Below are 26,818 nucleotides of genomic sequence, written 5' to 3' on the forward strand. Positions count from 1 at the left end.
GAGAAAGAAATCCAGAGATTAATAGTAACCAATCTGGTATATTAAGTGGTGATAAAGACATTGTGAGTGAAAATAGGTGAGTAAAGAACAAACACTAGGCCTATTGCAGCGTAACATAGAACATTCAGGGTCACCTGATACAGCCTTTGTCCACAGTATCATCCTTTGTTAATCCTAAAAAATGTATAAAAAGTGAATAAACAGCAACTGAAAAAATGTTGATGTTTTACATGACAAAACTGTAGTTTTTCATCCAATTTTTGTAAAATAACTGTTCTTCCACTGTAATATTGAATGATATATGCTGTATTATGGGATTGATATGCTACAATTTACTCATATGCAGTATGGTTCTATCCTCAGCTTTAATCTTTTTTGTTGCCGTTCTTAGCACCTTCACTGGCACAAGTCACCCAATTTCATGTATTTTTAGACAGAACGCAAACATCTGTCACTTCTCTTTTAAGCAGGTCACCACAAAAAAAAGTTAAATTACTGGTTGAACTCTCCTGGCAGAAACACATTGCTTTAACCATGACAAAAAGCACACATCTATATAAAGGACAAGCATAATAGGATATATTATTATTCTCATGTTCACGGAAGTCTATTATCTTGTAAAATTTAATGTCAGCAAAATCATTAATCAAAGTGGGAGTCCTTGCCTTCACTTTCCTTTTTGTTATGTCAAAGTCTTTCAACATAGCTTTTTGCATGTCATCACATCATTTTTATGCTTCTGTTTAAAGTCGTGCTCTTACACCTTTGAGTAAAACAAGGTGAAATGTTAAGTTTAGCTTTACCTCTCTATATTTAGTCCCACTCACTCCTGCAGACATTTCCCTGTTATTGTTAGACCTCCAAAGAGCTAGGACTACTGGCTGATGAATGACGTGATACCAAAGAGGGTGATGGGGGAGACTAAACACCAAAGAAGTATCGGCCCTCAGTTTTCATTTCACTTTATCTCTTGCTTTCTTCTTTTTCCTTTTTTTTTTAGCGCTTTCCTTTATTTCCTCTTGTTTTCTCTCCCCTGTCCTCCTCATTCTCTCGCTCTCTCAGGGGTGTTTCATTAACTTTGCCGTGAGATGAAAAGTGAGTGGCTATCCCTCAGCCTGAGAGCCTCTTGAACATCAGACATTCATACATATGCTTTACACCCGCACACCCCCACACACAGGCAGACAAAAACATGTAACAGAGAACCAACTCCTTCTTAGCTCGTCATTAATTTCTGAGTTCAGCTGAAGGCACCTGCTGTGTTTGCCTGCTATGAGACTTTAAACACTTCACATGAGCTTTATGTGAGTGCGTGTGTGGGTTTATGTTACCATTAATGCTTGTGGGTGAAAGGAGCAATAATTTAGGTTCCAGTTACCACGAAATTCTTTCTCTGTATATCTCTCCGTCTCTGAAGAAAGTGCTGCTCATTTAGACACACATGCATTCTGGATTTCACCATGAGAAAATATACACAAAAGCATCCATTTACGCATTTACGCCCATTTGTTCTAATGCCTGCCATTTCAGCCACTATGAGCCCGCTATTTCAGGTGTTTGTCCATTCATCATCACTCCGATTCAGCGTTGATTTGCCGGGACAGCAAAGCCAAAGCACATGATCAATGAGTCTACCCGCTGTGTTGAATTCAAAAGGAATGACCCCACTTTCTTTTTCTCCTCTCCTCTCTCTTTGCTTTCTCCCAGTGGAGGGAAAATGTAAGATAGACACAAACGTTCCTGGTATACACTCTCATCTGTCTATACGTCGTAGCTCCTTTTGTTTCATAGTGGATTCAGCACGTTTCCTTTAGTAGAAGTAGTAGTGTGATGTAAATAACCAAGACTGCAGCTTGAAAGTCCTCACTTTTAGAGAAAAACATTTTAGTATAAGGGTGGAAAAAAGAAACACTATGAGATTTTGTTAATATTTAAAATTAATTAAGCTGCCTCACACAAATTTAAAAAAAATTGAAGATCACGTTTTCTAGCTTTTTTTCTTGGCGATATTTTCAGAGCCTTCTAATGTAGAAAATTTGGCTAAGCCAGCAAGTTTGCTTTTAATTAATTTCAACAATTTACAAGAGATCTGGTAGTGTGATTTTTCACCCTTAAGTGTTTATTAGATGCTTAGTATTCAGCAAGAATGTTTCTGGATCTAAATAATTCATCCCTAAATGCTTACAGGGTGGAGATAACTTTATTTTTTCTCTGCTATCTTCCCCTCCTTTCCTCTTATTCCTCCTTCTTTGACTGCAAATTCTCACTTTCCTCATTTGTTCTATCTTTAACTCACCCCATTCCCTTTACTCCCTTTGCTTCTCTTTTGACCCCAAACTTCCCAATCCCCTTGCTTTCCTTTTTTAAATCTAATATATTTTCACTTGATCCTTTTCATTACTCATAAAAAAATCTGTCTTTCCTGTATCTATGCTTCTTCTACTTTTCCTTCTGTTGCATCCATTCCTTGTTATCTATCGCTCTCAATCTTTAAATCTACCTTCTCCCCTTTTTTCTGTATTTGGTCTCTCTTGTCTATTATTCTTCCTTGTCTTCCTCTGTTTCTCCCTTCGACCTTTCCTTGTCTCTATTTTTTCCAGTGGGAGGAGATCAGTGGGGTGGATGAGCACTACACTCCCATCAGGACCTTTCAGGTCTGCAATGTGATGGACTACAGCCAGAACAACTGGCTTCGGACCAACTGGATCCCTCGCCAATCTGCTCAGAAGATCTATGTAGAGCTGAAGTTCACTCTGAGGGACTGCAACTCAATCCCGTTGGTACTGGGCACCTGCAAGGAGACATTCAACCTCCTCTACCTAGAGGCAGATGATGACCAGGGCAGCCACTTCCAAGAGCATCAGTTCTCCAAGATTGATACCATTGCTGCTGATGAGAGTTTTACTCAAACTGACCTTGGAGATCGCATTCTCAAGCTCAATACTGAGGTACGCGAGGTGGGTCCCATGACCAAGAAGGGTTTCTACCTCGCATTCCAGGACGTGGGCGCCTGTGTAGCTTTAGTGTCAGTGAGGGTTTACTTCAAGAAGTGCCCACACACTGTGAGGAATCTTGCCTCTTTCCCTGATACTGTGCCCATGGACTCCCAGTCACTGGTGGAAGTCAAAGGCTCATGCGTCAATCACTCCAAAGAGGAAGAGCCTCCTCGAATGTACTGTAGCACAGAAGGGGAGTGGCTTGTGCCTATTGGGAAGTGTCTGTGTAACCCAGGATATGAGGAGAGAAGCAGCACCTGCCAAAGTAAGAAACATATTTTTTTTGCAACTATTTCTCAACAGTGCTCTCACACATGCCTTGCCATGCATTGATTCTGCATGTATAAATGCACGTGTCACTTCTCTTCTACACATTTCCCTTATTTGAACCTTTGGCCTAAACAAGCAGATTTTTTTAAAGCTGTAAAAGTAAACAGTGTGATATCAGGACTCTCACGCTTCATATCTGTCAGTCCAGAAGGTTTAATGTCAAATACACTCTCTGTGTGCATGTGTGTATATGTTTGTGTGTGTATGCATTGTTTATGTGAGCTCTTCAAACTAACCCCAAATTCCCAAGGTGCTAGGTGATTGGTCGGTAGTTATACGTGCATATTCCCATACATGTGAGTAGAGTGTTGTCCAGGTCCAGGGTGCAGCATATAGAGGTTCAATAGTAATTTTCTCTGTGACACATCATTAGCTATGGGAAGATTTTAAGCAGAGCAGAAAGATGGGACTGATAACACAGAAGAAAGGAGTGGGCTGGAGTGGATGGTGAATGATGGGATAGCTGCGGTGATTGTTGTGGGTGTTGGTGAAGGTAGCAATGAGTAGTCATTTGATGTGCTTTCAAAAGTATGCAAATCTGCATGCCTAAAATTGCCTTTCATGTCCTGACCAACAGGACTGGTCTTCTGTACTATCGTCACACATGTTATGCAGGGGACTATTTTTTGTTGCTGCTGGATGGTTTTTAAAGTGAGCTTGTCAGAATGATTGCAGTGATACTTTGGCTGCTAGAGTTAAAGAGTTGTGCTTGGCCAGTGGGGTGACACCTTGCTCTGCAACACATCTCTACATGAGAGTTTAAAGTATAGTAGAAAACATGTAAAATGCCTCTGATTGTTGTTGTTCCTCCTCACATCATTTTGCCTTAACAACTTTGTCAAAAGAAGTAAAGTTATCCATTTTGAGATAAAAAAAAAAAAGGGATTAGCATAAAAAAATGAAAATTTCAAAGTCTTCAATATCCATGGTGTAATGCATCATAAACTTCCCAAACATATATATTTGGATCTGGGTTTTAAATCTTGTAGACATGTACACAGATAGGACATCATTACACCACTTTACACAAAATTAAATTTCCTCTGTTTTGCTTCTGTGGCTGCTATAACAGCTTTCATCAATTACAGTTACAGTACTTCATCAGTGTTTCCATGCATAAAAAAAAGAAGAAGTAGAAAGTGGTCCCTGGTGTGAACAATACAATGCAGATGTGTTCAGTTCATATAAATGTAAATGCCACTATAGATATGATTACATTATATTACATTTATACATTTTTGTTTGATTATACAAAATATAAAATAGTGGCAAACAAGACCAAAGTTAGCTGAAGGCTTCCATGATGCTCTATATCTGCTCCTCTTTACTTTACTGTGAGATCTTCTCTGCTTAAGAAGCCAGACACAGCATCCATCTGAAAGCAGCCACCCCTGCACTGCGGCTGTCCCAGAATGACTTTAAAATTAAAACGGTGTTGAAGTTTCTGAAAAGGAAATCCATCTTTAGCATTCTAGGTTATTATAGTGGGTCCCAAATGGTCCCTTGTTCATCAGTTCTCTCTTTTCCAGAGCCATGCCCAGTGTTAATTAAAGATCAAAGATGGTCTCCCAGGTCAAGCTCCTGCTGTCAGGGCCAGGGGGAAGTGTTTTTTTTTTTTCCTGTTGCTGTGAACTCCAGGCCAACCTGTCTAACTGTACAGATAGGAGGGAAAACTTTTTCCACACTTGTCAGTATATTTTTCTGAATTTACTCATTAAAAGCCAAAGGTATCTACTGCTGAACCCCTTTGTCCCCGGTGATTAACATCTTCAGAGTAATTAGAATTTCTCCCAAGTGTCACCTGTGATTTTCATTTTTGGATTGCATTTATTTTGGTTTTGTTTTTCCAAATTACACAGAAAAAGTGTAATTTTTCATTTATATCTTTCTTATTTTTCTGCTTTTTGTCCCTATATTTGAAAGAGTACGACATGTCATTTCAAGAATGGGACATTGTACAGACAAATGGCTCACCCCTGTCCCCCCCTGCTCCCCCCCCTCCTCTTACTTCCTGCCTCTGTGAATTGTGTGAATGTTTAGATGTATTTGACAATCTCTTATTAGTTTCAGAGTGGTCTAATGGACTCTAATAAGGTCTTATGTTACCATGGAGTGGGACAGCTGCACCAACAGGCCCCCACAATCCCTGCATGCAGCCGTTGGGGGCCCCATCATGCAGCTTGCTCTCCAGGCCTTCTGTGTTAACAGATAGATGGCTGAATGGGGTTAGGTCATCCCAAACTGATAGCAAAAAGAAAAAAAAGACATATTTACAGTGCTACGAACAACAAGCCACAACATTTTCTGGGAAAAAGAAAATGGAGAAGTGGAGAATAAATAGCACTGTATATTGTAGAGAGATACTTCAGTGATATTAATTATAGACAAAGAAAACTCTTCTGTTGGTAAACTCTTCCGAGGCACCCCGGTGTCCTGAGAAATTTCTGTTGGTATTTGACAAAAATAAACAAATATGTTATTAAGATGCTTAAAAACACAGACAAACATTGAACTGATGAAACATTTATTTTTTCTGGCAGGAATAACAAGGTGGATTTAAAGACAAAAATGCTTGGACTAAGTATTGTTGACAGTGAAGATTAAGCACCTTTACTGAATATTTTATGCTTTGTTTTCTTTGATAAGATGCCTTGTTGCAGCACCTCCTCTCCTCCTTCTCTACTTTGTGAGTCTGTCTGTCTGTTTTTGATCGAGTGAAGGGGGAAGAGAAAGAGTTCGCAAGCAGTTGCTTTTGTTTACACAGACTCCAAAGTGTGTTTAAGGGCTTTAATAAAGTCGACTCTAGCATTAAACCATCATTATCTTTCTGGACTGTGTATGTGTGTATGTGCGTGTTTGTGTCCATAGTCAGCAATGTTTGTCAAAGCAAGGATGTTGTTTCAGTGGCGCCTTCAAAGGACCATGTGAATTCTGTCTGGCTTAGGCAAAGGGACACGGCAGTTATACGAGCATGTGCATGCTCTTTTGTGCATCTGAGTCAGACTGTGTCAATATAAACTTTACAATATTCCGCTATGTCTATATATATATATATATATATATATATATATATATATATATATATATATATATATATATATATATATATATGTATATATATGTGTGTGTGTGTGTGGTTTGAATCCATGTCAGAGCCGCGACTTTTATCCAATTTTTGTTGCGATGAAACTCTGTGAAAAGATAAGATGAAGATTATAATACAGTACAATGCGAATGGACGTGTCGCTGATCGCCTGGATTACTGTATGTTTTGTGAGCAGCCTTCAGCCTTTCCACACAGAGAATGTGAGGCCAGATTTAATCTCGCTAAGGCACTCTTTCATCTGTCAGAACAGACTGGAGCAGGTGAACCAACTCCTATCTACCATCAGTGTGAAATTCCTGCAACCCTAATTTGATCCTAAAACAGCAAACGCATGTCAGTTTGTGTACGCGTGTGCGACTGTGTGTTTGCGCATGCACGTTGCAAATGCAAGCAGCTGTTCGCTCATACGTTGACGAGAGACCTAAGTTTACATTCTTGCTGGATTTATCAAGACACACAATCCTGAAACCTTCCAGTAACGTAAAGCTTATTACAATTACACAGACAAAGTATCACACATAAGCCTCAGTTGTTACTCGCCAGCATTGCTTACCGTATGCTTTCACGATAAGAGGAGGAAGGCGAGCTGTTTTAAAAGTGGTTTTAACTTCTCTTTTTAAAATCATTTGCCACTGGCGACTGGACCAACACCAAATAAAAGTTCATTTTCCCTTTCTGTTTCCTTCCTCTCCATTCATCCCAGCGCCCGATCGACTTGGCTGCCGGATCAAAGCCCATCGTCCATCTCATGTCAAATGTTTTATTTCACTCTCCACTCTTTCACTTAAGTGATTTAGCTGCTGCCCTCGTGCACTGAACTGCATGGCTTTCAAGCAGACATTCTGGACTCACATTATACATCTTTCACTGACACTGTCACGCAAACCTGCAACAGCTTGGTCAAAGAAATACTCAAGCTTAGCCTGAAGATATTCAACACCGACTTTAGCATCTTATAAGACGATTATGTATAGAAAGACAAGAAAATAACTTCTTCCCTGAAACACTTATTTGTTGTTTATTCCCAATCTACTGACTCGCTATCATGCAATTTGGATGGCCCATATATTATCACCATAACAGGAAAATATATGGCCAATCCAATTTGCATGAAGCTGGTTGTAAGAGCTAAATGCCAGCATGGATTCACTGTTGTTCTTTTTGTGACAAATGTCCATCTATTTTTGTTTTGGACTCTCCCTGCCCCCTAGTGATCAGCAATCCTTTAATGCAACTACATGTTTCATATAAAAACCCTGGATTTATAAAAAAAAAAATATTACATTGTCAATGGCCCATGTATTTTATGCACACACACGTGAGAAAAATACTCTTAATATCCCTGCAGAGCTCCTACAGTTATGCTTAATATTTTTCGTGTGTGTGTGTTTTTTCCATGCTGTTGCTGTAGTGTCTTTGTTGTATACTTTTCTGTCAGACTGTTGAAGTTGAGTGCTGTGAATTCATGGAGCTGCTGGCTCTCCTCTGGTGCTTTGGAAGGACTCTGTTTGTTTGTGTTGGCCATTATATAACTGCCCAGCTCTCACAAAACATGTCACTTGTACCCGCAAATTTACACAAACCCACAAACCAATTGAAATGCACATATACGTAGCACTGCCTTCTAAACTGCATTTATTATTTCTAACCCACGACAAAACTAAAATTTGTCATGCCTTCTTTTCTGCATTCAGGTACATTTTTACACATCTGTCTGTTGTAGCACTTATGTGTCCAGTTCACTGAGTGGTGTGGTGGGACATTATTCAGTTTTCCAGCAGAATCCTCCTGCACTTCATATACCGTCCTTCCCACATTCATGATGAAGAAAGCAGCCTAGCTCAGTATAGCAATAGCCTGTACTATTCGGTATTTGGTTCTTTAATGAAGGGCACCTTTGCTCTTTGTGGTTGAGAATGGAGGTCTTTTTTAGACTATTGCCACACACACATTTAAAAATCGAATCCAGGCAATCACATCAGTTAAATCTGTCCCATGTGTCACTGTGTGTGTTTGCGTGTGTGTGTTTGGATGGGTGAATTGAGCATTATACAGTACACGGCTCTGTTCTAACACTGGTGTTCCATTGCATCGGTCTCCTCATCCCTTGTCAGTTTAGCTTAGTGGGGATGCTTTTTCTGCTGCAGCGTTTTGGCTGTGTGCTGCCTGGCATGTAGCCGCTTTGGAGCTGAAAAGAAGAAAAGAGGCTAGAGAAAAAAGACAAGGGGTGGATTGAGTGCTTCGGAGAGAAAGGTTCAAGATCATGATGCTAACTCTACATTATATGTAGTTACACAAAATTTACACCCCACCCTGATGTAGATCAAAATTAATTTTACACAGTCTTTGTTAAAAATAGGTTAAAAAAATATCGGGGGGGATTCATATCAATCGCCCTGCCACCCTTATACTAACTCTCATTTCACAGCAGCTAGGAGACTATACTGTATGTGTGAATTATGTGTTTGTTTGTGTGTTCAAGCAGGTAAAAAGGACAAGAAGTGTCACAAAAACAGACATAATTACAGATTTTATTGAGCTGTAGTGTAAGTGGATGAAAAACCTCAGCAATGATCTTGAATATGCTTATTTACTATAGGGCGTATACGGTGTATATGAGACAAAGAGAGAGAGACCACATTCATCCACTGATTCATTTGCAGCCTGAAATATAGCATCAAAGTCTCAGTTCATCTTTAAATCACTGTGTACTTCCTTATCTCTTTGTGTAGTCTTATAGTATATTGATGCATCGTTTGTGTGTGTAGGTGTGTGTGTGTGCATATGTGGCTGGCATTCAGGAAGCGGTAGCCAAGGAAGCAGGAAAGGTTTGCTCATTCTTGGTATTATTGCCTGTTTACTTTTCTCTTTATGAGCCTTCCAGTGCAGGCTGGGGGTAGCGGGTAAGCCTGTCAACCCAGAGCACTGGTGCTGTTGGGACTTCAAAGCTTTTGGTAACCACAGGCTCAGGAATTCAAGTTAACACACAGTCACAGACAAATATACACAAATGCACACACAAAACCGTGCCTGTAGCAGAAACAAGAGGGATAGATAGATGGGGTGTTTATTTGTTGGAGAGGCCCCTGCCAGTTGACCGAACCTCTTCACAGCGACCAGTCTTTGTGTATGTGTGTGATGCATGTGGGTGTTTGTGCCTGATCTGTTCACAGAGATAGAGTGTACAGGCAGTATGTGTGTCCAGACAGAAAACAAATACACAAAAAAAAAAGAACAGCATATGTATAGATGGACATGCATAGCTTTGATTTTGGTGTTACGGCCATATCCACAGATGCAGCCCATGGGTGTAGCTTAATACTGATGGATGATAACTGTGGATTTAGCAATACATTTTAATCTCAGGGCATCTAGTACTCCCATTTTGCCAAAAGCAGCTCTATCACAGACATATGCGCAAAGTGTCTGTTTGGCTTCAGTGCCGTGATACATCAGCCAAAGTTGATCACTTTGTGAAAGTTTGGAAGTTTTGTGTTTGTACTTTGCTTTGTTTGACAATAAATTTCATCTTCATTTGCTTTCAGTGCTTGTACAAGTATGTGGTTAAGTTTAGGAAAATAAGCTTTGGTGAAAAAAAAAAGTTTTAGGCTACTTAAGCATAGACAAAACATTTAAATAAGAAGCCGAGGGGGCCTAAACAACAGTTATGTGTTGATTCATAATTAGGATCTTCCTTACCATTACCAAAAAAAACCCCCCATCATAATATTGTCACCAAATCCGCAACTGCAACAGGTTTGGCATCAGTATTTGACCACTCCAAGAATGCATGTGAGCATATGTGTCATTGTTTCAGTGGAAAGTCAAGGACTGAAGGATGGACACCAGAGTAAATGTTTAGTATACATGTAATGTAACACAGGAGGGAAACGGTGCAGTACAATACGGCAGTCACTCCATCATTTCTGATAGATGAGAAGCAAGTAGTTGGAAAGAGCTGGAGGAGGAGATGGGGAGGTGAAGGCAAGGAAGAAAGAAAGCAGCTGTCATTGGGATGTAGACCCCCGCTGTTAACTGGTGCTGAATGTCGGTTTTATGATTTATGATGTCACCGGCATTAATTTGACATCTGCGTCATTCTTTCTGCTTTGCTCCTCAAATTGTTTTCCACTTGTGCTATTTTAAAACATTTCTGCATATTAACCCATGCAGTGATTATCCACGATAGTTTAAAACAGGCAGGTGTGTCACAAGATGAAATGACTATGTGTGACATTTACAAAAGTCAGTGCATATTTAGCTTTTCTTTGGAACTGCTTAACTTATTGTAATTTAACCTATCACCTTAACATATTCTACTCAGTTGTATGTTCACTTTTTATTTAAAAAAGACGAATCAAAGGAAAACACAATATTATTACAAAAGGAATTCTAGAAACACCATTAGTAAGCAAGCCTTATCTATCTATCTATATATATCTATATATATATATATATATATATAGATATATATATATATTTGTGTGTGTGTGTGTGTGTGTGTGTGTGTGATTCTTTCTTGGGAAACTGGATGCAGCATAATCAGAAGCTCTTTTGTATTTTAAATTATTTCTCCACTTTCTGCAATGACTTTTTTTTGTATATCTGTGCAACCATAACCAAGCTCCATTACCACTTTCAGTTGGTAATGGAGCTGACTGACTGCACAAAAGACATATTAGAGGACCATATAATGTCAGAAAATACTGTAATGAAACATTCATTAGAATGCTACTACTACCAATAATATGCCTACTTATACTAGAAATTGATATTCAGCCTACACTTATATCACATTCTTAATTAAAGTTATGAATAAAAGAGGCCTAATAATGTAAATCTATTTTGTGTGATCTCTGCTGTCCTTGGTGCTGAAGCTGCAATCTCAGACACTTCTAGGCTGCGACTGTCAAGTGTCTCACTTATCTAAGCCCGCACTGCAGGCATGTATAGTGACACTGAGTAGTTGTCAGAAGCATCATCTTATTGTATAGATGAGATGCGTTCAGTGGAGAGAGCCCTCTCAGTGTCATTTCAGTTGAAAAACCCTAGCGTCACCACATAAATGTCTGTCTTCGAGCAGCTGTCTGATCTTGCTGTGCTGCTGCATCACAGATGTCAGCATAACAACCTTTCCGTTTTAACAAACGCTACATTCTTTAATGTCAGCCAAGCAAAAAGAAAAAAAGGAAAAATGAAAACTTCTGAAGGTTAGGGCACAGCATGGAAGTCTGGTGGTAATTCTGCAGTGAGGCCTGAGTCAGTTAATGTAGAGACAGTTACCGTTGATGTGGTGGCACATTAGAACTGATGTACTTATTTGTCAGATACCTCTGTTGCTACAGAAGCCTCCTAGACATTCAGATGTTTTATGATATCTGATATTTTTTTCTTTTCTGCATTCATATGCTGCTCTAATGCTAAGTTATGTGACACATATCAATACATCATAATCAGTATTATCTAAAACCTTGTCAGACTGACTTTGTTGTGGAAGGTTGTTGTGTAAGATAACAGTATTTTAGACTTGGCTATAGCCAGTTTAAGTCAATTATTTGTACTGCGCAATATACAAACAGGGAATCTCTATATGCTATATATGGTAAAGCAGGTAAACATCAGAGGTAAGACTTAATTAGCATACTATAATGCAATTGACGGCTAATTTGACACAGCAGCCTACAGTCTGCAAAAGCAACCACAAATGATCTGCAAGGGCAACAAGGACGGCACAATGTCCACCTAACCCAATTCCTTGTTACACAAAGTCAAATCAAGTTTAATTGTTTTATTTAGCCCAGTTTTGATTTAACCCCGTATATCCCATAGCACCTGAGGGCAGCTCTTCTAAATTCATACAATTCATTGTTTTTCTGTTGCGTAGTTTCTATGATTGTCTATGTATGAAAACATTGTTATACAGACTGTTTTTTATTCTATGTGAATAATATCAATTCTCGTATGTCAATTACATATTTTCGCAGTATTTTTCAGTTTTTCCTCCTGAGTCACCTCAAATGCCTTGATGGCATTCGTCTGTAATAAGAATAGCCTGTCAGTGTGGCATGTCTATTAACTCTTCAAGAAGCTGAAAATCTTTGTGAAAGGAGTCCAAGGAAAGGCAATGAGTCAATGGAGCATCAATTCTGTTTAGTGACAGTGATACTGAGGTGATACTTTACTGCCTTAGGTGCTTTTTTTTTGTTAGTGTTAGCTAATGACTGCCAGTGGTGTTAGGAATTGTTAGCCTCTGTTAGGTGGTGTTACTGAAGTGTTATTTGAAGTAAAGCTAATCCTCTCAGCAGCTGGTTTCTATGAAATTAAACTGTTCAGTGCAGGGAAAGTATGCTCTTTTTTTAGGATACTTGAGTCCAAATTATGGTCCTGGTATAATTTTAGCTTATAAACTGGTGTTGTTGTTGTTGCTATAGTTGCTAATGGTCAGCTGTCCGGAGACGATTTACTTTCCTCTGCAGGAGAGTTTCACATCTCATCTGCTAACAATAACTTAGCTAAATGCAACAATGCTGTTTATGTATGGGTTTTTTGTATGCTAAAGTATTGATTGTAGTTCAGGACATGAGGCTTTAAGTAAGGAGGATGGAATGAGATTGAGATGAGGGAGGAGAGTGCCTACATAGAGGAAGGAGGAAAAGATGACAGAGTGAGCAAGGACTATTCATCCCAGGGTCCAGTTGCCTAGGTAACCCTCTAATTTATTTACTACTCTGCCATTAGTCAGTCACCAATAGCTGCGCTGGATACTTAAATCAGTCACCTCAAAGTTGAGAAAAGTTTAGTGGGACGTGCTCACAGTTTTTTAAAATTATATATTATTTATTTTTTTCACATTTAGTCCTCGAATGTCTATGGTCTCTGGTCCCTGTATATCTAAGAGTGGGGTTTTTATTCCTTCTTTACCCTCTTTTGTATATTTGAATGCGCTTGTTTCCTTCTACGTGTGTTTGCTTGTGAGTCATTGACCTTACTACCGTGACCTTGGTGCTAATATTGTTTGCGTCTTCCATCTTAATCACTTCTGAAAGATGTGGGGCTTCACAGTTCCTCTGGGATCTATATGTGCTTATGTGTATAAGAGTGAGAATTAGTACGTGACGTACAGTAAGCCTTTTAATGTTACAGCGATCATTAGAGAGAAGGTGCTTACTATGACAGCAACCACTGACACATGTCGACACACACACACACCAAATCTGAGTCTGTTTTTACTGGTGGAGTATTATTTAATTTTTTTGTGTCTATTCATTCTTTTATTACATTTTTTTTTAAATAGATGCCATAAATGACTTTCCCGCTTTATGTTTTAAATAAACCCCAGCAGAAGTTGTTTGTTTCAATACAGCACTTCTAGCCTTTAAAAAGATTTTGTTTTTGAGTTTCCAGATCCAATTTCTGTATTTCTATGCCTAAGGCGCAGTTAGTTGTATGTAATAACAGAATATGTTGCCTTTGAGAGTAGGATTAAGGCTTTGATAAAGAAGTGCCTTACTTTTCTGTATATTGAGCTGTGCTTTTAGTTAAAGAGGCCATGATTGGATCGGTTTCCATGTTGAAGCTGTACAGGAAATGGACTGAACCAGTGCCTGCTGCCCTGAATTTAGGTGTACTTTGATTTTGTTTACAAGTGTGCATGAAAAACATGTTGGGAATATGTCTGTGGTTTTATATGTATATATATTGTGCCTCTGTGGTTAAGAGAAAAAATGACTTACATGTGTTTTTGTTTTGACCCGCAAACTTAAGTTTGCTCCTGGAAAATTATAGAATTATGACGACAAGCACTGTGGAGACAGCAGTTGAAGTTGAACTTTAGGCTCCTTTAGTTGGTGCAAGAGCTCAATGAAGGTGGCAAACCTGGTAATAATATCAGGTATGTCACAACCGGGAGGTCGAACGCTGGAAAGTGGACTCAAATGCAGATAGCATATGGAGACTTGGAGGTATAGTGGAAAAAATAAAAAATAAAAAAAGATTTGTGAAGATTTATTTTGGCACATGAAAATGGAACACGCAAACAGAAGTACTAAACATGAACTAAGGGCGAGAGGGAAAACACTAAACCTCTGAGTTTGCTCAATTACAATACTAACGTAAAGCTTCACACCAGGGGACTAAGAACCTGTAACAGACACTGTGACTGGCAAGAACTTCAAAATCACTAAATATTACACAAAAGTACTCTATGAGATGCTGTGACGCAAGCAAAACTATGAAGCACTATTCTTGGCTAGAGCAATCTCAATGATAATCAAACATGTAAACAAGAATCACACCGCGAGTACAGCAGCAGAGTCCAAAAGAAAAGGTCGCTCTTAATGAACTGGGGAAAAACAGCCTGGGCTCGATACTGGGTATTTTCCGGAGCAGGCACACTTAGGTGGAAGATTACAGGGCAACACTCACTGAGTCACTGAAACAAAGGAGAGTGAAGTCAGAGCGAGCCCAAGCAGCAGTCTGGGGAGTGAGGGCTAAAATGCATTAGTCTTACTTTTCTAGGTGGAGGTGAGGCTTGGGGGGAAGAAAGTCCAGGTGAGGCTAAAACAGTTCACGTCACTCACGACGAGGTCTTGGGCAGGGAGGCAGGCAGGTGACTACGCCGAGAAAAGAAAACAAACCAGCGACTGAGAGTTGAGCAGGTTTATGACGGCGAGATCCAAATTTTCCTGAAGCTGCAGAGGCCGAGAAGACAAGTTTAGCTCCAGAAGACACACTAAAACAGGATTTACATGTCTGTGACTTTCACTGACGAGAGTTAGCTGACGTTCCAGCAACGAAAGTTTGAGAACGCTGGTCTTAAGAGCCTGCCAGCTGATTGCACACAGGTGCAACAAACGAGGAGGTGTGGCAAACCCCTGCCCAGTGATGGATTCACTGGCATGCTGGAAAATCCCGCACTCACCCAGACCATGACAAAATAGGCCGAAATGAGTGGTACTTCAAGGTAGATCTGATATTTACCTGAAAAGGTTTATTTTATCTCTTTATTTTTGGTTTTTGTTTAGTTTTTTTGACAGGCCATTTTGCTGAAAAAAATGAAAAATCAGCGAATGGCACAGACAAATAAGTGTACTCTACTTACTCATTCCTCCTTGCATTGCCTTCTTCTTTATGTGAAGAAACACAAAATAAAGTAAGCAGAGGATAATATATATCTGTTTTGGTGCCCCTGCAGAAGTTTCTGATGTCCCAGACAGTGCTGTCTTCCTGAAATGATCCATAGACTCAGACGCCACGCATCCTTGATTCTTCCTCCTCCAACAGTTGATAGAGATAAAGTAAAAGGTCTCTGCACTCATTTAATGCATACTCTAGCCATCCCCATCCTTTCGCACGAAGAAGAGTGGTGACATTTTACCTTCATCAGTGGCGGTTAACTTAAAAATGGTGTCAAATGGAACGACATGCCCGGCGGTGTAAATGTGCATGCATCTGTGTGTGTGGGAAAGTGTTCATCTGTGAGAGAGGAATGGGTCATTTGTGTGTGAGAAATATGCTGCTGCTGTGTATGCATGTGAGTGCATGCACAGTTTTTGGTGCTGATTAAAGGCAGTCAGGCCTCAGTGATCAGGCCTTCTGCTTGCACTTCGAATGCCAAACACAACCGAGGATTCCCAGTGCAGCCAAGCATAGAGTCTGCAATGCTAGACCACACTGGACAACCTTAAAGGACTGCAGCTGTGTGCATGTTTTTCATCTTTTTATTCTCCTTTATGCTCTTCACAGACAACATAAAGTTATATAGATGGGGAAAAAAAGTTTTCAAAAAGCCACTTTTTCTCCATCTTCCAATTTTCGGCATCTAAACAAAGCACTACTGAGTGTGCGAGTCTTAGTCTTTATGTATTCCTTCCTAAGCTTTAACTCTGATTTGTCAAGCAAACTTTTAAGCCATTCATGCTGTACGAGCAAAAGTTAGACTATGGGAGTTTCGACGCCACAATTCATCACCCTGACATTTAAAGGAAACGTCTGTTCCAAGAACTTGGTCAATATTAATGTTTTTGTGTTGCAAGTTCTTGCAGACTTATTGAGCCATCACAATAATATCATGATAAGATGCATGATGCAACACCTATTTCAAAATCATTCGTGCAGCCCTTTCTTTTTTTTTTCAGCATAGCCCCATAATGCTGTCTTTTATTAATCCCAGATTTGTGTGCCAGGAAGTGTTTGCACTGCCAAAAATGTTAAACGCCACTTCCCTCAAAACAGAGGTGTCTCTGTGTGCCTTTCTCTCAGCCTCTCCTCTTCTAGAGGCTTGAGTGAAGTGCCACTTATACCAGGACAAAGAATCCAACCTTTAAAGGTTGAGGGATATTGCAGAGATGACCTTTCTTACAATTACACACACTCACTACACACACACACACACACACGCACAAATATGCATGGAAGGTTGGGGGTGCAGTGTGAAGATGAGCAAAGTAAAATGGCAGACAGCAATGTCCAACAAGATTACTGTACTCATCATCCACAGATTTCCAACCTCCACCAATTCATTTCCTTCCGCCTCTGTCTGTTCAAATGGATGGCACCAGACATTTGTCAAGGTGAAGGTAGAGCGCCCCATGCCTCGCAATACAACCAACCAATTTTTCCATTCTTCCGCTCTGCTAGTCTTTTGCTATTAAGTGTTCAATTTCAGCACCTGGAGGTGATGCCAAAGAGCAAAGCCTCCAGGAATGTTAGAGAAATCTCACTGATTAATGCAACACCCCTGCACTCACTCCTGCCTGTTTCTAGTGGCTTTGTACTGCTGTTGATGCAAATGCCTACAGTGATGTGCACTGTGCTGATACTTGTGTTGCACAAAAATCTGTTTTGTTTTGTCCTGTCCATCTGATACATTAATTTCATAAACACGTAAACAGGACAGCTGATTCCCTAAATTGAGTTAGAAATTAATTATGCAGTGTGACGCTGCAATATTTTTCTTGTGTATGTGTGTGTGGATTTAGTATTATCAGATGTCAATACAATATGGCAGAAAAGCTCTCCAGTGAGCATGTGATAAATATGAATTAATAGAATGATAGCAGCATTCAGACAATAGAACAATAATGATAATAATAAGAAGAAGATATTAAAGAAATTTCCACTTTTCAGACTATTTATTTTCATTCTTGGTGAATTGCAATTTCCTGGTCAAAGAGCCTCACTCGTTGCTATGCATGTGTGTGTGTCAGTGGGGGTGGGCTGAGGATGACAGCTCAGTGCCAGAGGTAATTTAGGTGTATTGTATTGATGAGACCTCAAATCTAATGAGCTTTAGCCAATTAATCCATCGATTTACATGTAAATGGCTCCTGAAAGGTTACTGGCTGTGGCTGCCATCTGCATGTACTTACCATGCTAATGTTGTGCTGAGTGACACTCAACACGAATGCAGAAATTTAGGAGCTGAGAGACTAAAAGTGTCTCAGGGAGAGAGAGAGACATGACTGCTTGATCTTTGATAGATTGCGCCACATCCCATTATCTGCAAAATAGGGTGTTAATTGCAATGCCATACATCAACTGTGGGTGCACACACCTTTTAATTACGAAACAAACATCTTTGATCTGTCAATCTCCCACTAGACCCCTGCACATGAGGAGTTTTTTTAATGTAGGTTCAATATTTTTTTTACTTCATTGATATTCATAATTTGGTAAAAAAAAAAAAAAAAAAGGTATTTGAGTTTTTGTGTTTCATTACTGTCTCAAAAGCTAGAAATAGTCATAAAATTTATAATGATAAGAAATAATCTTACCTTTCTGTACTCTGTAATATCTGTGATCATGAAAGTGTCATTTGGGTGTGACATGATAAACAATTATTCTGCATTCCTCTCTTGCAAACCTATTCTAGTTTTACAGTAATTGATATTCCAAGTATCAGTTTTAAGTTTCCTTTAAGTGTGAAGAATAGCTCATCCTAGCTGTGCTCTTCCCGAGTCTTGCTATCAACTAGCATACTGGCTGAGGTTCAGCTTTAATTACGAATGTGCTCAGCTTAACTGAGATACTCAGTAAATTGTCCCCAGGTGGGGAAAGAATAGGCTCTATCGTCATTTCTCATAACTGCAGTTGAGCTAATTATGATGGTGAGTGTGTGCAAGCGGCTTGTGCTGGCAAAGCCTTTTCTGTCATCTGTGTATGTTTAGGGCCACTTGAGAGTGGAAGCTTCTACGTGCATTTGTATGTGTATGCTTTGGTGTACACTGTGTGTGTGTATGTCTGTGTATATGTTTATGTATATCTGTTTGGAGTTGTGTGTGCGAGTGGATATGATGCTTTGAAGCACTTTTTCTGTGTGTGTGTGTGTGTGGGTGGGTGTGTTTGTACATTCAAGCATGGCGAGACTACAATTGGCACATGCTAAAACACGAAACTTCCAAAGCCAACAGTTCTGTTAAGTGAGATGTGCTGTGTTATAATGATGCCATCTATCATTCCTTTCATCTCTCCATTCCTTTATCCCCTCACTCCTCCATCACTGTCTCTGTGGCCTCATTAATTTAGCCCGGACTATTTATGGGCCTATAAAAACAATAAGGAAAGAGAGTAAGGGTTTTACTGGCAAAAAAAGATACTTCCAAAGCATGGGAAAGATGAGGAAGCCTGTCAAATTAGATGGAGCATACCACATAATTTTCAGTTAATTGCACTTGACCCTTAACATCTGGTTAACATTGGACAATGGTTACAAATACCCAGTATTCATTTGAAAAATTAAAAGTACTTAAGTCAATATTTCATACAAAAACTAAAATAAATAAATAAATGGGAATTTACTCTGGCTATGCAGACAGATTTTTAAAAAACCAAACACAGGCTACAATGCAATAATTTGAGGTTAGAATTCATTAATATTGAAGGTAGCATTGTAGGACAATTAGAGCACATTCTTAAACTTTCACAAACTGTTGAACTGTAAACTTCATATCAATTTTAATATGAGCAGCCATGCCTCAGGTGGTAGAGCAGGTTTTCCTGACATTAGTGGTTTGATCCATGACACTCCACTCAAATGTCTTTGGTCAAAACCCTCTACCCCAAATAGCTCATGATGGCAGGAAAGCTCAATCATCTTTAGCATGTCCGTGAAACAAAGTAATTGAGAAGCTATTTTTTACTGTTTGTAAAAAGCACATATTTAAATTGTGTTATTGTGGTAATTTTTGTATGTTTACCCTTACATATACAAGTTTGTACTGGGTGCACTTACTTCACCTCTGTCACAAGTATGGTGTAAGTTTAACATGCTATAATTTGTCTTTAGAAGCTGATGCCTCACTTTGTATATTTGCAGCACCCATAACCATATCTACCCAATAGGCCTCTATTGTTTCTTCATGCCTCAAGTTGAATAAACTTCAGCAGTGAGATGTAGAACATCTACAGCAGCCTTATCTCTGTTATCCAGCTGAAAAAATAAAGCATTGTTCCAAGAGAACTGTCAACAACAACAGATAGACAAAAGTCTGGTACTGTGCTTCTTGATGATGCCAATCTGGAATTGTGTGATCAAAATAAACGACATTAGTGTGCGAGTAAGACAGTGTTTAAAATACATGTGGGTTTTTGATTACATGAACATGACTGTTGCTTATTTTTATTTGTAATCTGTCAGTGGAAAGCTGATTGACAGCTGAATTAAATTTGTATTATAACTCACTGTTAAAAACACAGTAAGATCAGAATTAGATTTGTGGGGACAAAAATAAGGTCATAGTTAGCCTGGCTGACAACTGTGCAGTTATTCCTTACCCATACCCTGTAGTCCTGGGAATGTTCTCCCTACCATTTGAGGTCCAGTGACTTTAAACTGCAAGACTTTCTGTCAGCCAGTGAACCTGGGTAACCTGTAGTGACTAACAATGAAGTGTAAAATGCACTAAAGATTAGTCTGTGAGGGGTTGTAACATGCTTGCTGGGTCTTTTAAAGCTTAAAAAAATGGGCTTACATGAGAATACATAGAACTCAAGGTAACCATAACAGGAGGCCGCTCACATGTACTGTTGTCAGATACACTGGAAGGATGATTTTATGTTTGCTTAAGCAGTAGAGTACTCTGAAGGTTTGAAAGAAGATCTGAGAATATCATCATAACTCGGAAAATCTCTTGTCGGTGCAACTAATCAGTTATCTAAAAAGAAATAAAGAGTGTGATGAGTTCAGGAGATAACGTGTAAAGATCCTGAAGTTGTTTTCACGTTTCTATGCATTCTGCATCTGCCTGAGATGACAATCGTTCACCAAGTTTCTTTTTAATGATGGACTACCGTGAGTAGCTGTTATTGGGAAGAGTGGGGTTATCACCCTGCTGTAGAGTGAAATACCATGTGCTCGCCCAGCAGGATAACATTCCTGCTGGCCCCATGATTTCCTCAGGTCATTCATGCAGTTCTCATCCCCACTGTAATGGCATTGTACTGGGGCTCAGCTGCCCCACTAGGCCCCCCACGTTTCCCCCTTTGGCCTCCCTGACAGCACTGCCCTTCAGCTGCCTGTCAGCCACACCAAGTCCACGATGGTTGATGGGAGCTCAATGGGAGAATGGGGTCAAGGATGGGGTTAATATAGCTTTTAGTTAGCTTGAATTATTTTTTATTCATTTTTTTTTCACCACAAGTATGACTTTCATAAGTTTCTGGCAAAATTTGAATTGCTTATCACAAGTGCATATTTTAGATTTCCTCATATGAGGCGTGAAGTATAATTCATAAACTAAAAATTGAGGGGAAAAGTTAGTGGCAAAGAAGAAAATCAATTGCCTTAAACTACACTTCGCTCTCGATTTGTCTCTTGATTTCATCTCTGTCTCAGCTTAACATGAAATATATGTAATAAAGTGGCAGGCACATAACAAAGGAAATCCAAACCGCCTGCTATTTTCTGAGTTAAATGCTATTTGATCCCTTTACATACAAAAGATAATTTCATGACGTTGCCTGAGCAAAGCAGAAGAATTCACAGCATCTGCTGCATTGACAAAGTGGATGTGTGGAGTGAAAGCAGAGCAAGAAGAACAACATCTGCCACTACTTATAAATTCAACGAGTATGCATCACACATCTTTTCTCAAAGATTCTCCCTTTTTTCCGGCATTGTGTGTGTGCAAAGATGGCTGTTCATCATTATTCAAGGACAGAGCTGATTAAAGGTGATTAAGCCCTTCCCATCCATCACTCTCGCCTTTCAGCCTGTCACTAGCCCCAGTATTAAGGGGGGACACCAGCGTATGTATGCATGATTGTCTCTGTGTGTGTGAAACGGGGGAAACAGACAATGTCCATCCAGCTATGTGTTTTCCTAAATATTCGCCATTACCCTAATTGCAGACCATTTCTCAAGTAGAAAGAAACAATATACATGGTTCCTTAATAATGTTGCTTAATGCTAAAATAATACACAAAAGGATTCAAATTGTGGTTTCAGCTTAAATGGCCCATGGAAGCACATTCTTTACAAGACTCTTTAGCAACCCTATGATGAATGTCCTCTTTCTCCCTTGATGAATGATGCCAGTGAGAACCTTTCTGGCTCCTGCCATTCCTCATAATAACAACTTTAAGTAATGCTAACTAATATCTTTAAGAAGGGAAATTTTCAGGAGGAAGGATTAATTAATTGATTTACTGTTGTGGTTTCTGGTTCCTATGGAAAATACAAGAGAATTAGTAATGCCGTCAATTAAATGTTCCACAAACAGTATAGACTGTGGGAAAAGAGGAGCTTAACTAAGTTGATGCTGTCCTTGGCAGATTGTCATTGTATTCATTAATTTCACATAAGGCACTTGGGATAAGACCTTAAAACTGGATTTCTTTGTGTCTGCAACATGTAACTGTTCCCATGGCAGGTAAAGCTTCTGAAACGGTTTTTAGACTATCATGACGTACTATAAGTCTTGAGCTTTTTGAGATAGAGTGAGGGACGTTTTACACAGTGTGAAGTTCATTGTTGATTGTGTATATGCATTCATGTACAATATGTTTGTGTCACTAGATTGTATTTGTAGGGATGCAAAAATGACATAAGTGGTGTCTGGAAATGTTGTATTTCTTGTCTCAGTTGCCAGTTCCATCAGCGTGACTAACTGGCGACACAATATACATGATTGAGTTTATCAGTTAGTGTGCAAGGTTTGTATGAGTGCCTGTAAGAATGTAGGATCCAGAGCAGAGCATATTTTGTAATTGTCATTTAACATTTGTGTCCCACTGCAATGTGCTGGAGCTTCACAATCTCCCACTAACATTAGCTCTGCAGGGCGCCACACTTTTGCTGAACCTGCACTTCTCCAAGTATCTCAGCCTCACTATCACCAAACATCATCTTCTCTGCATCCCAAGGGCACAGAAAGTCACCGAAACAAAAGTTTGGGAAGGCATGATTGTGTCAGTTCTGAATAAATGAAGGTGAAAAGCATTTCAGATTTTTGATTTATTAGCATTGTTTAGGATAACTCTTTAGTCATGGATACTTTTATAACCATATAAAGCACACATTAATTACATTTAATATAATAATGCTCTATGATACAGCTTACAGTTTTTTCAGTAATCTATGGCTCCGCCTTGGTAATTAAGTCCACATTCCCCATGAACCTACCAGGTATTGCAGCTATATGACAATGATATCAGTTAAAATATGCTAGTGTAGCTCTTCTTTCATATTTATAAACTGCATATATTGTTCCTCATCCTAAACAGTCTTTGCATGTTTAATAATTAAGGTTTTGCCATTATTTCAATTTATCTTAATTTGTTTCCAGTGCATTGTTTCACAGGGCTTTTATTCATTCCCACAGCAACTGTGGTGGTGTGCGGTTTATCTGTGTGCGTGTTCAAGGAGTTTGTTTTAAATGGACTCATGTGAATTCTATCTATGAGTCAGTGCTGACTCATTATCCCAAACCCACTTTCCACACAACATCTTGTTTACACACTCAGCAGGATTTTGTGCCTGTCTTTGTATGTTTGGGCATGTGCCTTTAATTTGATTAAAGCGGGTGTGCGCTCATCTGAATACACATGCGCTCATAGGTATTAAATGTCACACACAGTAACACATAGGATGGTGTGTAATCACATGTGAAAATAATTACAAATGTATAAAAATAAGCATTACTCGCTGACATTAACTCACCTTACATGTCTGTACGCTGCGCCAGCCGAGGGTGATGGGAGACTGAGAGTAGGGGCAGAGAGAAGAGCTGGGAAGAAGAGGGTAAGACGAGAGTCCTGATGTGTATTTTGATCGTGCCAGGATGTCTGGCCCTGTCTGTGGTTCACCTGCGCTGGTCTGTCACTCACACAAGCCCACACACGCACGCGTAACCTCATAACACTGATAGGAATAGGCAAAGCATAACATACACACATCTCAATCAAAAGTTTCTGTTTCATAGGAAGGTTTTAGAGAGGTTTCTCCTCATTCTGTCTCTCTGTCTTTCTCTCTGTGTGACCCAGTAACCATTGCCCATGAGTTTTTCTCTCTGCCTCCCTCCCGCCGTCTCTCTCTCTCTCCTCTTTCTTAGCAGCAACACATGGTGGGACACCCGTGGTGAGGTGTGTCATTTGAGGAGTGATTTAGTGCTGTTCTACCCCAACCACTGCTGAGCCACCTGCCCCAGGAATCCTGCTCTATACACACACAGAGACACACATTTACACACAGATGCAAGCATATGATGGACACATACTAACAAAGTGGTTAAGCACTACCAAAACCTCTAAATGCTCTGGTCTCTACAGCCTGATTAGACCCCATTGTGCTATTTTCACAAATTCTTACACACCAGCTCTGAGTGGATCATGAACTGAGGCATTCTTCTGTATATTCCCCATTTTTTACTAGCTAATTAATCTTTTACAAGGGGACCTGTAAGTGGCCACTGTCCAGTTTCAAAGATGTTGAAACACTGTTCACTAATTATATGGCAACAATTTATTCAAGCTCCTCTAAAAGTAATCCAAAATATGTAACAGCATTTGTACATTATTTCCTTGAGGAGATGTGTTTTTCCATTACAGCAGTATAATACAGTTACTGGCTGTAATGGACAGCATTAAAAAAGCTTGATTTTGCACATTGTATATAATGGAATAAAGCATAAAACAACACTAATCTGAATGGTCAACACTGTAAGTAGAATGGGCTTCAATGTTGGTATAAAGCTGAGAATTTCATTATTATTATGTTTATATGAAACCTTGATTAAATTGCCTGTTATATTCCCTGCTACATATGGGGGAATCTTATTGGCCCCCTCACGCCTGCACTGTACAAATACATTCTGACCTTCCTGTCTTTGTCAGAAATTTGTTCTGTTGTTCACTTTCAAGGTGAGAACTAATGAGGTACGTGCAACATATCTGATTTAATGTGATTTTTGAGATAACATTGCAATGCACTAGGGTAATTAAGTCTTTAAAATCAGGTGCATCCTAGCTTTAGATGAAGGACCTTTTTTTTTTTTTACCATTTCTAAACTCTTGAAAACAACAGTTTTCTACTCAATTTAAATTTCAACACACATGGATGTTTATTTTCCTTCCAAAGTCCAAGACATGGCAAAACACACTCTTAGGAAGCATGATCTAAGAAGGCTCTCACTGAAGCCCAAGTGAAAAAACATTTTTAGCTTTACACAGTGGAAACTCAAAGTGGATACAATTGCTTGAATTATATCCCTGTTTTTACAGTAGTTTATGTTGTTTCCCTTAGTAACAAATGAAAACCAGATGTTGGGGTGTCAGATTACAGAACGCCAGTGTTGTGGCTATTTGTTTTCAGAATGAAAGACTGCATAATTGACACATTATTAAAACAAGAAAGAGTGAATCGACACTAAGTGCTGATCAGATTTTAAACTTATATGTGTTAACTCGGCAATAAAGCATATCAAAACTGAGAAAGCAACCCCCAGGATTTACCAGTTTCCAATAAATATTTCTCTCTTCTATTTAAATTGTTTCCCAACAACCCCTCGTCAGTACTGGTTACATAGATCCCATTGAGAGTAACACTGTGGGCTATATGAAAACCAGAGTGTCATATTGTCTGAAGTGAAAGGAGCCCGGGGGCTCTTTAGCATATGGCAGCAGCTACATTCTGAGGCTTGTGCCTGAGGTGCCTGTCAGCATAGTCATATGCGATGTGTGTTTATGTGCGTGTTAGTATGCATCTGTCTGTATGTTTCCTTCAGCTGTTCTCAGGTGTTCTGGCAATAAAGTGTTCTTTACTCTAATTCCCCACACACGCACCTCAGCAGGCAGAGTAACATGTCCCCGACTGAGGCTCAGTGTCAGCAATCACATGGATGCCTATTAATCTGAATTACAGTACTGAGGGGACTTTAAACTGGAGTGAGAACGCATAAGACATCAAATAAATATAGATATAGATGTAATGTTGGGGAAGCCTTTAAAATAAAATTTGTATCATCATTAATTTTAAACAAGGAGAAAATATTTGAATTACATTTAAACAGAATGCCTTTTTGTAATCACTTCCAGTACACAGTGTGATAGTGTAATATGCATCATTATTGTAGTATTTCAATATTGTAGTCTTGTGGGCAGGCAATCATCACATCAATTACTACTAGTTGTTAAAGTATTGCCGACTGAGTTCATTCGGTGAAGTGGGTCACTGTCATTGCACTTTCATTGTGTGTGTGTGTGTGTGTGTGTGTGTGTGTGTGTGTGTGTGTGTCCAGCAGCAGTGCAGCTGACCTATTTTCTTTTAAAGAAGAGAGCATGTCCTCTGCAGCACTGGTCAATAAAACTGCCCTGTTGGAGCTTAACTCTAAAAACAGGGGGGGACAAGCAAGGATTTTTTTTCCCCCTATACACACACACACACGCACACACACACACACACACACACACACACACACACACACACACACACACAAACACACACACAAACACACACACGCATACACACACACACACACCCAAGCAGACATGCAAATATGAGCACATTTCCTCATTTTATTGAAAACTGCACTACAACTTGAGTATGTTTTTCAGTTTTCCCATTATCCATTCTTTGTTATACTCTTTATCTGTCTGCATCTTAAAAAATATTTTTCTTTCCTGTTAAGAACCCCCAATACGCATAAAACATACAAAAAAAATATCGTTCATTAAAAACAGTTTCCGTTTCTCGTATTCGCTCTTACAGTAAATGATTTCAAATGATAAATATGTTTGGCTTTGAAGTATTTCTTCAGAGAATAACAGCGACACAGAATGCTTGACATGCACTTAAAGAGAGGATGTTGTGAGTTTCATCATCTCGAATAATGGATTGCTTATGCTCAGTACTGTTATTATGAAGTTTTGTTTCAATAGCGATAATAAAAAA

The 26,818-nt window shown here is 39.3% G+C and overlaps 1 protein-coding gene across 3 annotated transcripts in view; it reads left to right on the plus strand.

The window, feature by feature from the left end:
• epha3 (eph receptor A3) overlaps positions 1 to 26,818 on the plus strand; it is a 96,597-nt gene that overhangs the window by 14,117 nt on the left and 55,662 nt on the right. For all 3 annotated transcript variants that reach the window (XM_085434329.1, XM_085434330.1, XM_085434331.1), the window contains exon 3: positions 2,601 to 3,261. In XM_085434329.1, the coding sequence (XP_085290455.1) occupies positions 2,601 to 3,261 (661 nt within the window). The remainder of the gene's footprint in view (positions 1 to 2,600; positions 3,262 to 26,818) is intronic.

Source organism: Copadichromis virginalis, linkage group LG16, assembly GCF_057382275.1.
Source record: "Copadichromis virginalis isolate Kocher_CV1m ecotype Utaka linkage group LG16, C_Virginalis_male_GT1.1, whole genome shotgun sequence".
NCBI lineage: Eukaryota > Metazoa > Chordata > Actinopteri > Cichliformes > Cichlidae > Copadichromis > Copadichromis virginalis.